This window comes from Eretmochelys imbricata, chromosome 3 (genome assembly GCF_965152235.1).
Source record: "Eretmochelys imbricata isolate rEreImb1 chromosome 3, rEreImb1.hap1, whole genome shotgun sequence".
Taxonomy (NCBI): domain Eukaryota; kingdom Metazoa; phylum Chordata; order Testudines; family Cheloniidae; genus Eretmochelys; species Eretmochelys imbricata.
The window spans coordinates 192080167-192097657 of NC_135574.1; the positions used below are offsets into that span (position 1 = coordinate 192080167).

At 41.6% G+C, this 17491-nt stretch overlaps 1 protein-coding gene across 2 annotated transcripts in view; it reads left to right on the plus strand.

Moving 5' to 3' along the window:
• Positions 1-17491, plus strand: part of PCSK2 (proprotein convertase subtilisin/kexin type 2) — a 195296-nt gene that overhangs the window by 36021 nt on the left and 141784 nt on the right. The window contains exon 2 of one of the 2 annotated variants that reach the window (XM_077812028.1): positions 1226-1330. The exons of the other annotated variant lie outside the window; for it this stretch is intronic. Coding sequence (XP_077668154.1) covers positions 1226-1330 — 105 coding nt within the window. The remainder of the gene's footprint in view (positions 1-1225; positions 1331-17491) is intronic. 2 annotated transcript variants of the gene reach the window in all.

The following is a 17491-nucleotide window of genomic DNA, read 5'->3' on the forward strand; positions in this document are numbered from 1 at the left end:
AAATGGTAACTAATCCAGCTATGTTGTTTATCCTCTATATTCACTGTACATCTTTGTGGTATACACAAATATATCCTGTGCGATCTGTCTAAGGGCTTTCATCTGGAAGGCCAGGATTTAACATCGTATGCTGGATTCTGGGAATTACCATGAGAAATGGCTACCCTTTTTGTGGAGGTACCTCTTTTAGACCATTTGTACTTCACTTGAATCACTTTAAACTAATTTACAAAAAAGTCTCAGACAGGCAGAGTCCCCTGTGAGCTGCTGTTTGATGTTACCTATCAAGTGCAGTAGACTCCTGGATAGGAGTAGACCCTTTGGAATCTGGCCCTTGATCTCAATTTTCAATCAGAAAAGTTGAATCACTATTAATAATTTCCATGTTTATATTTTCATAAGTACTGCAGACTCATTGATAAAATGTTTTGATTTAAAATATTTTTAAAACCCCTATGAGTGTTTGTAATTTCTCTTAATTATTCCCTTGATAATGCAGCTAAATTAAGTCCCTGACATTGAAATGTTAGCGACATGAAAATACAGCTTGTTTTGAGAAGTAAAAATTTTAGGTTGCTAAAAAGAGAATTAAAAAAAGCTTTTGGTAGATTTAAGTAATTTATTGGAACTTGAGACACAAATGGAGCTTTCTGATAGACTATCAGAAATGTTGGACCATGCTAATAATGCATGGGACCATCTGTTTTTTTTCCCTTTTTTTTTCTTTATCAATTTCATTCCACAGTATTGAGAAGAAACTCCAGACACTGCATTTATCCGGTAGAGAAAACCACTCTGCTTTCTGCCCTAAATCTTATAGCTTCATTTTAGGTGCAATATAATGGCTCAGAAAAGCATTTCTGTCTTGCCTTATTGCTGAAATACAATTTGTGGTAATTTTAAAGTCCTTTTGTCCTTTTATTTTGGAGGTTTCAGGGAAATAAGAAATAATTCTGATGTAATTTGGAAGCCCTGCAGAAATACTGGTGCTGCAGACCTTGAATGCAGAGTGACATTGATACCAATGTTTACGAGCGAAACAATACATTGCATATTCATAGCATATAACCTTAACGTTATAGGGTAAAAGTGCCTGAGTGACATAGGAGCCTGTGTCTTTACAAAGTGAATAGGACTTAAGCTCCTTTAAAAAAAATCCCCATAGTTCTTCAGTGTATTTGTTCTGGCTTTGTTTTTTTTTTAATTTGCTCTTTCTCTTCCCCAGCTTCCCTTTATTGATGATGGGTATCATTTTTATCATAATGGCATCTCCAGGGCCAGGAGAAGACGCAGTCTTCAGCACAAGCTTCATTTGGAAAAAGACCCGAGGGTAAGCTTTTCCCATTGATTTGCCATCCAGCAGTCATGATTTTCCATGATTTTCCAAAATCCCCATATCCCCAACCAACTGTGCAATATGGGATCAGATAACTGTGAAGTCTTAACACAGGTAATTCCATGCCTGACCCAAGCTCTGTGGCTGCTGTACAGAAGTTAAAACAACCTAAGCCTTGATTTTAACATGACAACAACAGTCACAGCTTCGAGCTTGAGTCTTCCACCCTTGCTCACTCTTAGTAATACTGCACTCTCTGCTAGTAGCCTCACTTGCAGTCAATGAGTTCCAAAAGGCATGTTTCAAACCTAAGCAAGACCAGTTGCACATTCAGCCCATCAGACTTTAACTTTTAGTCTAGAAACTCCAGGTCCCACTTGCAAATGAAACTTTTAGTTTTAAGAAGCAACTCCCGCCCCCCAGCATTCATCTCACTGGTGGAAAGAAAAGGTCCTTCACTATAATGCAGTGCTCTAGCAGCAGTTTCTTCTCCCTCTCTTCTTCAGAGTTTTTGCTATTACACAAGATAAATACTAGGACATGGTCAGGACCAGCTAGCACAGAAAAGTGTTTCTACTGCCCAAAGAAAATAGTCACTTTTGGCATTCATCTTATGAAAGCAAATAGATGACCAAGTTAGTCCCCTGCATACCCAACTCCATTTCTCTTGGTGTGGGAAAGAGTTGTGCTGTTCCATTCTACCTAGGCTTTTATTGCCCTGCCAATCATCATGGTATCTGAGCACCTTTCAAAATTAAATAAACAAGAAGAAAGTTATTTTAACTAAAACAGAGAAGCTGCCTGTTGCTATGTCGGGAAGCAGGGTTGAAGAATTTCTAGCTCACTCTCTCTGCCTTTGCAGGAGATGATTAAAGTATTTTGGGCACAGATCCACCAACCATATGGCACCCCTCCAAATTGTAGTCAGCCCATCTGACAGCTGTTAATGTGTGGTGCACCAGCCATTTTAGCTGAAACCAAGCAACTGCCAGCTGCTGGTCACCCCCACTTCCTTTAGGTCACATTGTGTTATGATACTGAGAGTTCAGTGCGGCATCATGAGTCCTGTATCAATCAGGTGTGTAGTATGTTTCTTGATACTCTGAACTACCATCTTCAGGGGTTAAAGGATTTCCATGGCCATTCACTCCTGGGTTTAAGACTGCCAACAAGGGCACCAGCTAGAGTTTGAGTGTGTGTGTAATGCAGACTCCTGCCCCCTTAGCATTAAACTGGGATTCCCAAACTCATTTCATATAATCTACGAAACAAAGATTGGACAGTAACAACTTTCAGACAATACTGCCCATTGCAGGATACTAATGAGTGGACCAAGAAGTAAAAGTCTCCATTTTCCCTTAACCATCCAGTCCTTAAATTGTAAGTTTATTAAGAACTATTTAATAAAGAACAGGAGTAGGCAAATATTATTCAAGCCAATGGCTGTGTAGCTCTATGTACTTGAAACAAATATTTCTACTTATCTGTAGAGGTCTGTGTAAATCAGAAGTGTCCCTTAAGTTGTCAGTGTGGCCCTCAATATTGCAAAGGTGAGCCTCCCCGTATTAGTTAATACCAGAATTGCTGTTGCACTGACTACGCTTGAACTGTTTGACTGCGTAATGTGAATATGGGTCAATATGGAGGTTGTTTGATTACATGTAGCCTACATTTCAGAGCTGCTCTATTTTGTATCCATTCTATGGAAGTAAAGAGGACTTCAGTCTCCAGGGTTCTCAGTCTGGGACCTTTCATAACCAATACATTCACTTGAATTTTTGGTTTTAATTTCCACTGCCTCCTGATTGTCCTGCTGATTCCTGCACTGCTCACATAGTGTAATGATGACTTAGCTTTACAAACTGCTGACCTGCTCTCCCTTACTGAATAAACCCATACCATAAAATAATTGGGAATATCCCCAAAATGTGGCAAAGCATGGCCATGGATAAGCCCTGATATTTTGGTACACTGTTCAGCTTCAAACAGAACTGCTGATTTGCTTTAATTTCCAAATTGGAAGCATACTCTGACCTCTCTGATTCTTTCCTATCTTTCTGTGTTGCTCAGTAGGCTCTCTGAGGTTTTCTCTATGGCCCTCCTAGCAACTTCATGTATAGCCTCCCAGCAGTCCTAATACTCCCCCGGTGCTTTTAGGACACTCTCTTCCAATGAACTCCTGGCCTTTCAAGCTTGCCCTTAGAGTGCTTGATGTTTCTCACCACTATCCTAGTATCTCCTCTCCATTCATGCTGGAAGGTCATCCAAGAGAACTTGGATTTTTTTACTCTAAAGAGGTGACTTTTGGTCAAAGCACTCTGACTTAGAGAACTGTAATTATTAACATTCCAAAGTGTGATTTCAGTGCCATAATAATTCACCCCTCATTATCTCACCGTTTATGAGGGGATCCTCAAAGCTCCTGTGGGACTTCAAAATAAGAAAATCGCTGTACAGGTTTGTCACTTTTTATTACACGTGTTATGAGCGCAAATAAAGCAAGCTCTGATCAGTGTGGGAGCAGTCATTAAAGCTCTAGCCATGTGCCCGGATAAGAGCAAATGTGAAATAAAGACACAGCACTCTGTTTTTGAACTCCAAAAATAATTTCTGCAGCCACCCGGGCACCTAAGTGTAATGATTTCTTTCTACATCATTTCCTTCCATGTTTGCTAAGGAATAAACATCAGCACTGGCATGGTTAATAAATTCAGCACATGAAACGAAGAATAAAATGCTATTAAAATTGTCAGCATAGCCAGAAAGCAAACTGACTGTCTCCAAAACACAGGGTCCACTGAATCTCTGATGAGCCAGTAAGATTAATTGTGTATTTGTTATCTATTTCTACCCAATTTTTTTGAGAAAGTGAGAAATAAAATCTGTGAGTATGAGCTGAAGTGGTAGGCTGGATGTTTTTCAGTTTGAAGGGACTACAATTCCTAGCTAATTTTAATTATTAGTTGAAAACAGTGCAGATGTTCGTTCAATTAATTAATGTTCTTTAATCAAGTAAGTCCCTTGAGGAAACCATGTCAATTCTGCAAGAGTCCTGGGAGACAGGCAGCAGAATGCTACTGCAAAGAAGTTACTATATAATCTCCATACACTGCACATGAAACAAGAGGTCTTTAAACTTCTTGAAAAGGGTCAGTTGGGCAAAATGTTATCTATGTTTGGTGCCAAAATAATGCTGAGATATGACAAATGTAGTCAGAATTTATATGGCAAATATCAGTAGTTGCGGGAGCCGGGTTCAAATGTATGTTAAGATGCCTTCATAGAGTTCCAGCAGGAGCTGAAGCACTGTTTGGAGGAACAACCTTACTGCCATTTGTTTGGCAACAGCTATCTCAATATTAACGAAGTTTGAAGCCGTATTAACAGCAGAGGGTGGTATATGCAATAGTGTCATAGAACGCAGTACTGCCGGGGACTGGTGAAGATTCAGAAATGGGCACATGAAGCTCATAAACCTCCTCACAGTATTTTCAATATTCCTTTCTCTCAGAATGGCAAGTACCATAATAAATTGCACTACTTTGAATGGCGGCTATCCACGCTTGATCTTGTTTTAAAAGATGATTTCTTAAAGTAGGCATATCACAAAAGGATTACAAGACCTGAAATCTAGTTATAATGACTTAAAATACTTTTCTGCATAAAATATTTATCAGATAAAATTCTGACTTGGATTCAAGTGTGTGTTGCTGAATATCCTGTATACTTTCAGTATACACTGAAAGAAGATTATGTAGAAAAGAAGTGCCAAGTATAATCTGAGAGTGTCCATGGACTATTCTAGCAATTTATTCATGATTCATATATGGTATCATGAAAAGACCACTGAGGCTGAGAGGGGAAACAGAGGAAGGAAATGCACACTATCACATTCTTATGGTAGCCAAAAGCGATAATTTGGACTAAGCAGCTCCATCATGCTGCGCACAAGGTCAGCTCCTGAACTCTTCACCCCCAGTTCCCCACTAGATGTCAGGGGAGAGCTCATTCAGACCCTGCTTACATCTTGAAAGCCATCATTTAAAATGAAGAGCTATGTATTAGCGAGTGTTTCTAGGGTGGGTTATTTTGTTTGTCTGTTTCTGCAGAAGAGGAGAAAAGAGGTTGTTATACGTGTGGAAACATGCTTCTACAGAAATGTCTTAACAAGGGTGTATGTTTTCCCTCTTCTCAATCATTTGACACACTTTCAGTCAAATCCTGATTGCTTTGCTCCCTGCCCCCTCTGTTATCTCTCGAAAGGGAAGGGAGTGTATAGCAAGGACATTCTGCAATGTGAACTTTGCCATGTGTCCTGAATTTGTAGAGCTTTCCCCTATGAGGATTTTTTTGCAGAGGGACAACATGTCCTTGGGGAAGGTCTTATACTGCAACCACACATCCCGCTCCCCCCACCCCCAAAAGCAAGCTGGGCATCACAAATGGTGAAGCACAGCAAAGCTGTCTCAGTCTGTTCTGCCGTGTTCATGCGTGATGGACCCAAGTAGTTGCACAGCAGTTAAGTAGAACCCATTCAACAAGCAATCATTTCTTAATCTCTTGCTGTCTCTTCTAACCCATCAGGACACTGAAGCTAATGGGTTAGGGAGGGATCACCTCATGGAAAGACAATAACTCTGTGTACTCCTGTGATGGGGTGTTCACCCCACACCAGCCTAGAAGGGTTCGTGAGAGTGAGGAGAGACCAATTAACCAGATAGGCCACAGCTGAGGGGAATTAGCTGGCCTTAATAACCTCTGAATAATGATAGAACTCAGCTGGAACTAAATAGGGAGAGCTAGGATAAAGCCAGGAAGCTGGCAGTAGCATGGGACTGTAGTGAGGGAGCCTGTACCCATTCTCTGGACAGTAGATAGGGAAGGAAAGGAAACCAGGTGGAAAGGGTGTAGGAAAAGGATTAGGGAAAAGGCAGCAAGGTTTAAGGTGGTAAAGACCTTGGCCGCTGATTAGCGGGTCCCTGAGCTAGAACCCATAGTAGAGGGTGGGTCCGGGTTCCCCTTCCAGGCACTGGGGAAGTGGCACTGGTTTGGGCAGAGAAGGAAAGGCTTCATCTTGGAGGAAGAGACTTTGATACCCTAGAAGAGGAAAACACAGTCATCTGGCTGGAGGGCCAAGCCGCAAAGATGGAGCACCCTGAGTAGATGTCCCGATTTTATAGGGACAGTCCTGATTTTGGGGTCCTTTTCTTATATAGGTTCCTATTACCCCCCACCCCTGTCCTGATGTTTCACGCTTGCTGTCTGGTCACCATAACCCTGAGTTGCAGAGAGAGAGAGAGAGGCAGCAGCAGTAAGGCATGCAGCAAGCAGCAGAAGCAGGTGTTGGACCTGGAAAGAGCTAATCCCCAGCGTAGCCATGAGGAGGTGCCCCTAGCAATGAGTGCACTCCAAGACAACTCCCCATGCCAAATCCTTTCATCTATGCTAAAAGAACAGTGGTGGACTTATCGGTAGCTATAGGTTATACCAAAAGCCATGCCATTCATATGGTTCAACCCTGTGTCCTGAACGCTCAATCTTGATGACCACAGAATCCACTTTTGCTTGTGAAGGTTTCAACAGCTCTGGCTGATTCTAAGTCTTCCTCACTACTGTCCACAATGATGTCTGCTGGGTGAAGAAGCTGTGGATGTTTGCCACTGCAGCCATTTCCTGGCAGCTTGGGTGCCAGAATCCTAGAGACTTACCGCAAAGGTGAAAAAGCTGGGATTACAGGGCAGATGAAGGATGGCTGGGAGTAACAGCAGGAGTGGCAGAAGGTTTGTGTGAACGGACAGGCCCTTCAAGAGCACATCAGCCTGCTGGTGCAAGAACTGGAGCTCACCCATGGCGGTTGCTAAAATCCCAGTAGTGTTCAGGATGGCAATATGAGTAGGAGGCAAACAATGAAGACTGGGGTATTTACCAGCCAATGTGAGAATACAACAATTATAGTTGTGTAACCATTTCAGTGAAACTAAAACTGCATCTCTCCCCATTGTTTTATTTATATGGGGTACCTGATTCTCTGACGTGTAACCTCCTTCAGTCAACAAAGAGAATGCAAGTTGATTGCAGAGTAGAGACTGTGCCAAGAGCAGAGGCCTTCCCAACCTAGTAGTTGCAAGCAAACAATGGCTTTTCCTTCCTTCACGCACATTGTAACATCTTAAAAGAGAACTCAGAATCCAGCCTCTTGCTGGGAGGCTTCATGGTATTGTTAGCAAATGTTTTGAAAATGAACATGAATGTTAAGAATACACAACTCTTATTTCGCTTTTTAGGTGAATTAATTTTTTTTTAGTTTTTTTGCTTTTGCTGGTGGTATGTAGTGCCTCTCTTATAAGGACAAGGAGTTGAAACTCAATTTGTAAAACCTATTTGTTCTATACAAGAGTTCTTTTAAAAATTGAAAGAAAACAATGCAGACATTTTCCTCCCACACAGTCTCTTCTTTCAGGGAGCTGCCTACATTAAGTCCACTCAAGAAAGAGGCTTTAATATAGGGAGGCAATCTGGTTCTATCTTCACATAGATACATATGTTCAATTCTGAGCATGGTGTCTTGATGCTGTGGTGATGAGTGCATTAGAAACACACATCCAGATGAATAGCCATCTACTAGTGGTTACTGTAAATGTAATGGTTTAGAAAGTAAGACTTAAAGAGTAAATGTGTAAGGGCTATGTCAGTGGTAGAAGGAGAACACCATGTAGGGTTTCTTGGGCTCTGTGACCAATGGACACAGTTTGGAGGAGCCCTTAAACTGCTCAAAATGCTGCCAGGGCTGAGGCCAAGACAGAAAATCAGGGAGCCTTAAATGTAGAGTATCTGACCTTTAATCTTAAAAAAAATTCCTTGTTCCATGCATCTTTACTATATTTTAGATATACCCTCATTGGTATGACCGCTTGTTCAGAGATGCCCAACCATTCTGCTGGAGCCCTATTTGAGTGGATTGACATTTGGGTGTCCCCACATACTAACATGCATGCCACCTTGTGCTAGGCTGCAGGGAAATTGTCACGTTCTTCTTCTCTCCATGTTCTCTCTTCTGTCCTTATTTTCACATCTTTGTGCTTTGATATGTGATTGTGACCCTCATTCCCCGCAAAGCTGCATGATGCCTAAGGGTACCTGTGGTACCCAAGCTAGCTTGAATCAAGCTAACTTGTGTATGTCTGCATGAGCTGCAGACACACCCTGAGATTTCAGTGTAGACTTACCCAGAGTCTGAGACCCTGGATGTCTTAGGTATTTCTGTGGCCAGCTGCATTTGGGGAAGCAAGGCGGACAGCAGTCCAGGAATCACCTGCCACTTGGCCTGCAGCAGCACTTTTGCACTGGGAAATCAGGGTGGATCTTGGTTCTCATATTGCTTTTCAAGTCCCCGTGGCTCCTCTCCTGCTCTGAACACATGTGCACATGTGGACTAGTCTGCCCTTTCTCCCAAGAGGCCAGGTCCCCAGATCAGAAAGGACAGGATTAAGGGCCTGATCCAAAGCCAATTGAAATGAATGGAAAGACTCCCACTAACTTCAGTGGGCTTTGAACAAGGCCCTCAGTGCACTGTACAAACTGAAAGGACCTAACAGTGGGCACAATGCACTGCAAATGCAGCTACCCAAAAGCCACACTGGGCTTACTGCTCTCCTTCCGGACAATTGTATATAGGAATGGGAAGAGATGTCTGACTGTAATTAGCCAAGGGAGATTTTTTGTATGTCTAATATTCAAAAAGAACAGCTGCATTGAAATAACATTAAAGTACTGTCCTGGGGTATATATATTTAACTGACCATATCCCATTATCAGAACTCAAAGTGCATTATTGTGCATTGCATTTATTTGTGTGTGCACCTAAAATAGTTAAGAGAAATGATTGTTTTAATGGACGTCTTATTCTTGGAGGCTGAGATTAAACCACCTGTTCCTATCCCATGACAGGAATCATTTAATTGATCATGCTTAGTAAAAACACATCTCAGAAGCAGAAAGACATTGACCAATTTGATGGCAAAGTGATAAATGTTGGAAGGATAATGGGAAATCACTTAATTTTTCTGTGTAAAAAATGGTGTAGAATGTGAACTTAAGTCAAAATTATCAAACTTGGATGTCCAGTGTTCAGGCATCTTAAAAAAGTGGCTTTATTTCCACAGGTGGGGAGCATTTTCAGCATCATTCAAGTCTGTTAGAAATTGGTGTGACAAATACACATGAACCACACATTCTTTGCATTGTTTGTATTTCTTGCACCACTCTGTCAGCAGTGTCTTGTATAGGACAGCTTCCTATGGAGCATCACATATATTTTAAATTCAGAACGGTTCAACACAATCTTTCTTCACGTGAAAATATCACAAGAGGTGGACTATGCCTTGTGTCTATGAATGAAAGATCTGCTGGTTGTCTTCGGTTAAGAAAGCAAACAGCCATAAAATACTCCATAACTGCTAGTACATTTGAAAATGAATAACTGTAATATATAAAGTGTATTGCCCCTGTTATAAGACTTTTTCTGTTACAAAGCTATCTTCAGTATAAGTGCTCTGATTGAAACTTCATGGTTCACAACTCAGATCCAAAACATCCCCAGTTTTGCAAAAAATCAAAACCTTAACCAGTCTTTAACTCAAAAGCTGGCATACTTAGTACACTTCTACAGCATTTCATTAGAAATTAAAAATAAATGAATGTGAGTGTAAAATCTTGCCTTTTTTTAACCAGTACAGTGGCTGTATTTTGCACCTACATTCCTCCCTTTGCCTCCTTATCCCCATACATGTGCTGAAAACAATACACTTGAAAGTACAAAAAGAAGTTTATTCATTGTTTAATCATCCTTAGCCCACATCCTGCTTTGGCCTTTATCAAGGACACAATTGCATTAGGACGCCGTGTGGTCATTGAATCTTCCTGGCAGTGATGGAATTCTAATCCATCTTTCAGGAGCCCCAGTACTATCTGCAGCTCCATAAAACTAAAATGTAATACAGCTGGAGTCCGAGATACCTAAAACTACATGTAGCAATTTTAAATAAAAGCTTTTTAAAAGTCTAGTGAGGTTGCAGGGAAAAGGTATTAGCTTCATCCTGGGCTGACCACATGCACAGACAATGCCATGTGGAACCTCACAGTTTGTCTAGAGTGACTGACAATGTATAAGGGAAAAGGCAAGCACAAAAGCCTATGCACACTTGAATAGGTTGGGGCTTCAGGGGGTGAAGAAAGTTTTATTTCATTTTCTTTATTTGTGGTCCCAAGAAAGTTGCCATATCTTATGTACTACTTGAAGATGAGTGGGTTGGAAAACAGGTTTCATTAAGGAAAAAGGGCCTTTTGCATAGTCATTAAATATAGTGGTATGCAAATACCAATATATTTACTTCCAGCAACTCTGTCTACATTTTTTTTTTTGCCAGTTTTTTTTGGCACCAGTTATTTCCTCTCACTTCATGAGCTGCCGTGTGATGGTGCACCTGATGAGGTATTTCACCAACCCCTACAGTCCATCTCAAATACTGGAACCAAGAGGGTCACATGTTGGAGAAAGGAGGTGTATCCATTACTTTGTTGCTCAGTGTGCTGTGCCTGTCTGAGGGTCAGATCACACCACAGCCTTCTCCTGTCTCCGTGTGTGTTCTGTTTGTCGCTTATGTAATTTCCTTTGGACTTGGCAGGTGCAGAAAAGTGCTTTACCATGGACGTGACCATTGGTTATGCAAAATGAATCTTGATGATGATCCAAGTTGTTGTCTGTCACTGAGATGAAAATGATTGGTGTCAAGGTTCCTCCCCCACTCTGAACTCTAGGGTACAGATGTGGAGACCTGCATGAAAAACCTCCTAAGCTTATCTTTACCAGCTTAGGTCAAAACTTCCCCAAGGTACAAAATATTCCACCCGTTGTCCTTGGATTGGCCGCTACCACCACCAAACTAATACTGGTTACTGGGGAAGAGCTGTTTGGACGCGTCTTTCCCCCCAAAATACTTCCCAAAACCTTGCACCCCACTTCCTGGACAAGGTTTGGTAAAAAGCCTCACCAATTTGCCTAGGTGACTACAGACCCAGACCCTTGGATCTTAAGAACAATGAACAATCCTCCCAACACTTGCACCCCCCCTTTCCTGGGAAATGTTGGATAAAAAGCCTCACCAATTTGCATAGGTGACCACAGACCCAAACCCTTGGATCTGAGAACAATGAAAAAGCATTCAGTTTTCTTACAAGAAGACTTTTAATAAAACTAGAAGTAAATAGAAATAAAGAAATCCCCCCTGTAAAATCAGGATGGTAGATATCTTACAGGGTAATTAGATTCAAAAACATAGAGAACCCCTCTAGGCAAAAACCTTAAGTTACAAAAAAGATACACAGACAGAAATAGTTATTCTACTCAGCACAATTCTTTTCTCAGCCATTTAAAGAAATCATAATCTAACACATACCTAGCTAGATTACTTACTAAAAGTTCTAAGACTCCATTCCTGGTCTATCCCCGGCAGAAACCAGTATAAGACAGACACACAGACCCTTTGTTTCTCTCCCTCCTCCCAGCTTTTGAAAGTATCTTGTCTCCTCATTGGTCATTTTGGTCAGGTGCCAGCGAGGTTACCTTTAGCTTCTTAACCCTTTACAGGTGAGAGGAGCTTTCCCCTGGCCAGGAGGGATTTCAAAGGGGTTTACCCTTCCCTTTATATTTATGACAATTGGGTTCCTAAAACTGACTGATTGCAGTGTTGTAGCCATTTTGGTTCCAGGATATTAGCGAGACAAGGCAGGTGAATCATTGGATCAACAAGTATTCTTGTCAGCAAGTTAAGGAAGTATGGGCTGGATGAATGCACTATAAGGTGGGTAGAAAGCTGGCTAGATTGTCGGGCTCAACGGGTAGTGATCAATGGCTCCATGTCTAGTTGGCAGCCGGTGTCAAGTGGAGTGCCCCGGGGTCGGTCCTGGGGCCGGTTTTGTTCAATATCTTCATAAATGATCTGGAGGATGGTGTGGATTGCACTCTCAGCAAATTTGCGGATGATACTAAACTGGGAGGAGTGGTAGATACGCTGGAGGGGAGGGATAGGATACAGAAGGACCTAGACAAATTGGAGGATTGGGCCAAAAGAAATCTGATGAGGTTCAATAAGGATAAGTGCAGGGTCCTGCAATTAGGACGGAAGAATCCAATGCACCGCTACAGACTAGGGGCCGAATGGCTAGGCAGCAGTTCTGCGGAAAAGGACCTAGGGGTGACAGTGGATGAGAAGCTGGATATGAGTCAGCAGTGTGCCCTTGTTGCCAAGAAGGCCAATGGCATTTTGAGATGTATAAGTAGGGGCATAGCGAGCAGATCGAGGGACGTGATCGTTCCCCTCTATTCGACATTGGTGAGGCCTCATCTGGAGTACTGTGTCCAGTTTTGGGCCCCACACTACAAGAAGGATGTGGATAAATTGGAGAGAGTCCAGCGAAGGGCAACAAAAATGATTAGGGGTCTAGAACACATGACTTATGAGGAGAGGCTGAGGGAGCTGGGATTGTTTAGTCTGCAGAAGAGAAGAATGAGGGGGGATTTGATAGCTGCTTTCAACTACCTGAAAGGGGGTTCCAAAGAGGATGGCTCTAGACTGTTCTCAATGGTAGCAGATGACAGAACGAGGAGTAATGGTCTCAAGTTGCAGTGGGGGAGGTTTAGATTGGATATTAGGAAAAACTTTTTCACTAAGAGGGTGGTGAAACACTGGAATGCGTTACCTAGGGAGGTGGTAGAATCTCCTTCCTTAGAGGTTTTTAAGGTCAGGCTTGACAAAGCCCTGGCTGGGATGATTTAACTGGGAATTGGTCCTGCTTCGAGCAGGGGGTTGGACTAGATGACCTTCTGGGGTCCCTTCCAACCCTGATATTCTATGATTCTATGATTCTATGAACTCTGTTGGTGAAAGAGACAAAGCTTTCGAGTTACACAGAGCTCTTCTTGAGGCTCAGAATATGGAAGAAGAGTGCTGTGTAGCTTGGAAGCTTGTCTCTTTCACCAGCCAAAGTTGGTCCAGTAAAAGATATCACCTCGCCCACCTTGTCTCCCTAAAATCAGTGAGGCATTCCTTGTGAAATTCACCCCTTTTTACTCAGATTTACTCAGATTCTGCTGAAATATTTAATTTCTATATTTAGGAGTTGTGATAAAGCAGTGGAAGTGCCATCACAGCACAGCAGGGTTTAAATAAACCCTTGGGGGGGTTCGCTAGTCCTGCCCTGCTATACTTGCAGCCAATACCAGACCTGGAAGCAGGATAAAAGGAGGGAACCTGGCTCAGTTCAGGGCTGGCTGGCAACCAGGCAGGAGCTAGTTGTCCCCCTGTCTGAAGGGACAGAGCGCTGGCCTGCCAGTCAGGTCAACCATCTGGAAGTAAGCACTGGTTTTCCAGCCAAGGGAGATTGTGGAGGAACCCCCAGCAAAGGAGGTAACTGAGTGTGTGAACCCCAGAGACATTGGGGGACTTGCCCTCACCAGCTTGAGGCTACCCTGCCCCCACCCCCCCCCCCGAAGTAGCCTGGGACCACAGCAAGGCACTATCCGGACCCCAGAGAGAATCCTGTGGGGAAGCAAGCCACCCAGTAGATTGGACTAGAAGGTCCATGTCCCAAACTGAATGAACTGTAGGTAGTAGCCCAGGGCAGCAGATTCTGACTCCCTGCTGGGAGGGACTCCAATCCCCTTGTTTCAACCCCCAGGACCCTGGGCCAGGATCCAGTGGAGAGGGAGGGCCCGGGTCCCCCTCTCCTCCCTGCAGCCTTAAAAACTGAGTCCACTCAGCCTGCAGGGGTCTGAGAAGCAGACAATCTAACCACTAGGCCACCTGGCCCCAAGAGCCCTGCTACGGGAGTTTTATCTTAAGTATTAGTCCCAGAAGTTAGCTATTCTTTTTTGAAACTTGGGTGCAATGTTTGGCATTGAGTCACTAGCCAATTTTCCAGAAGCGTGGACTTAATGTCTCCATATTAACAAACAGTTCAAAAGTCCTTTCCCATTTTCTGGTTTTTTGTGTGTAATTATGAAGTAAACTCATGTTACAAGTTGTGAAGTTGACAGACTTCCCTAATTAAGACTATTTAATGTAGAGTATGAAGAATGGTTTAATTGTGGTGGCAGACCAATACAATCATGGATAGGCAAAGGTTTGTTGTGCCCATAAATTTTATAGCACTGTATGGCAGCTTTGAGAGAGCACTGGCATAATCTGTTAAAAAGGAAATGAAATATTAACTAATAAGGGGCTTTGTTTAAGTAGTTTTAATAAATAATGAACAAGCAAAGCAACCAGATTAGTGGGTATGTCTTGTTTCCTATATTTATAAAAACCCGCACAATATTGGATAAAATATATTGCTTTTTTCATCAAACAAGAACTGAAGTATTTTTCTCATCTGTCACATTTTAGAGTACACTGTATTCTGCAGGAAACAAGTAATATTTCCATTATGAGTGGAGCGCTGTTCCATCTATAATGTCTTCCTGGGGCCAGTTCTCTTGTGCTTTATGTGCTCTATGTGAGGGTTGGCTTTTAGGAGAGTGTTCCAGCTAGGCCTGAGTGTTGAGTTTAGAGCTTTATCAAGTTTACTTCATTTTGGACATCATTTATTTCCTTTTATAGCTCAGTTCAGAGCCTCCTTACAAGACTTTTTATGCCAGGTGCGCTACATAGTGTTAGAAAACAGAATCTGTTAGATTCTATAACTAGCAGGGGACACACAGTAAACACTTTGCTTTCACAATGTTTGAACCGTTCGTAAATTTTGGTGTGGTTATGAGCATGATAGACATTTAATTATCCAAGTTCAGAACTGATATTCTGTGAAGGGATGAAGAAGCAGTAGTCACAGTTTTAAGTACAGAATGTAAATACTGTGATCTAATCAGAATTAATATGTGGAGGGACAAAATATAACCTTGACATCAAATGTGAAGGAAGAAAGGTCACGGTTGACAGGACAAAAATGTAACTGTTATACAGTATGTCTGCTTGAGTCCTCTGATACATATCATTCCAAATAAAGGAAATGAAGTGGAGGAAAAATCAAGGCTGAATGGAGTGCTTTGGATGACTGAGCCATGAAAAGAAAGTTCTCTCACTAGGTTTGGCATCTTGATTCTGCTGGCAGTGATCAGTGAGACTAGAAATATTGTCACATATCAGGGAGATAAAGCAGAAACCAAACCCTGGACAGTGAGATTTTACATGTTTGGGATCATGACTAAAGAAAGGAGGACAAACAAAAGAGAGGAGGAAAATCCCGTAGATGTTGAAGTTAAAATAATGAAGTTATAGACACATAGGGTGAAGTGCTAATGTACATTGCGCAGAAGAACCGTCCTTTGTCACTACCACATCCTCACTCTCTCTCCCACCACTAGGATTATCACATTATAGGAATCTTTTTCACAGCATGCCTTTCTGGGGCAGGCCCTTTAAATTTGCCAGGGCCAAATGGCTGCAGCCCTGAGAACAAGTCAGTGGGAGTCTTTCCATTGATTTCCATTTCCTTAAGCGGCCATTTTGCAATTGATTAGCTGTATCTCAGTCTCTTTCATCTAGTAAGTATTCTAGTATGTATTTTGCCTCTCTTGCCACTTTGAGGCTTTGCACATGCAAATAGGATGTCACTGAAAATGAACTGCTTTCAGAAGTTTCTGTTCAGCTAGATTTGTAAATCTATTGTACAAGTGCCAATTTTTACGTTAAGTGTCAAAGTGAAAGCATTTTAAAAAAGAATGAGGCTTTGATTCACCGAAACAGTTAAACTCCTGCTTAGCTTGAGGCACATGAATAATTCCACTAATTCCAATGGGATAAAGCACATGCTTAAAGTTAAGCACATAAGTATTTTCCTGGATTGGGCTTGAATCGCCTATGTTAACCACAGTAGAGCTCCTAATACTACTTGCATTGATTGGATATTTACAATGTGCTCATCATGTACAAGAGCAGTCTAATGTAGAGTATCACACCACCTTATTAAATATAGAAAATTAAATAATTTAAACAATTCCTGATAGAAGGTGCTAAAACATGTCCATTCTGAATGATCTAATTGCTAAATTGAAATCTATTGATTTGCGATTAAAAAAACTGCTACAGAAAAGAATAACCATGATATTGGACACGGTATGGTTATGTTTTATGAAAAAATGAACATAATGTATTGCAAAGAAACACTATATAGGATTACTGGGACAAAGAAAGTTAATCTGTATCATCAAAAAGAAAAGGAGTACTTGTGGCACCTTAGAGACTAACCAATTTATTTGAGCATGAGCTTTCGTGAGCTACAGCTCACTTCATCGGATGCATACCGTGGAAACTGCAGAAGACATTATATACACACAGAGACCATGAAACAATACCTCCTCCCACGAAAGCTCATGCTCAAATAAATTGGTTAGTCTCTAAGGTGCCACAAGTACTCCTTTTCTTTTTGCGAATACAGACTAACACGGCTGTTACTCTGAAACCAATCTGTATCATGTGTAAAATGTATAAATAGCTATATAGATAAATGAGTAAAATATAAATCGTATAAAAGAAACTAAAACTACAGTATAAACTACAGTTGGTTTATACTGTGGTGACATATGTAAACCATGACAAGCCATTGCTGAAGATGATATTTAAACAGCAGGATAAAGCTAGGAAATTGCTTAAGTTTAACCAATGTCTAAAATGAACAAAATCAAAAACAACTGACCAGAAACCAGTGTGGGAGTTATTGTACTTTATCTGTATCACTTACATCATGAGTTCATGAGACTTCTCCATCTCTACTTGTAGTTGAAATATGTAGAATATTAAAATACTTTATTTGAGCTTTGCTTCTTAAGAATATACATTTCAACCCAGACACTCAGTAGGTATCTAGAAAAGGTAGAATTAATTGGTTTAAAAAACCCTCTGCTGCTGCTGTGATGCCTACAAGCTGTTATTTTCTGCCATTGGTCAGTCGTGGTGAGTGCAGACCTCTGCTTTTCCGTTAAACTGTGTTTTATTGTAACCTCATCCTCCAGTCAGCCTCCCACTCTGTTTCATTTACCTGGTGTGCCCTGTCTCACATGTTGATTGTAAACCTTGTGGCCCAGGGATTGTCTTTTTTGTTGTT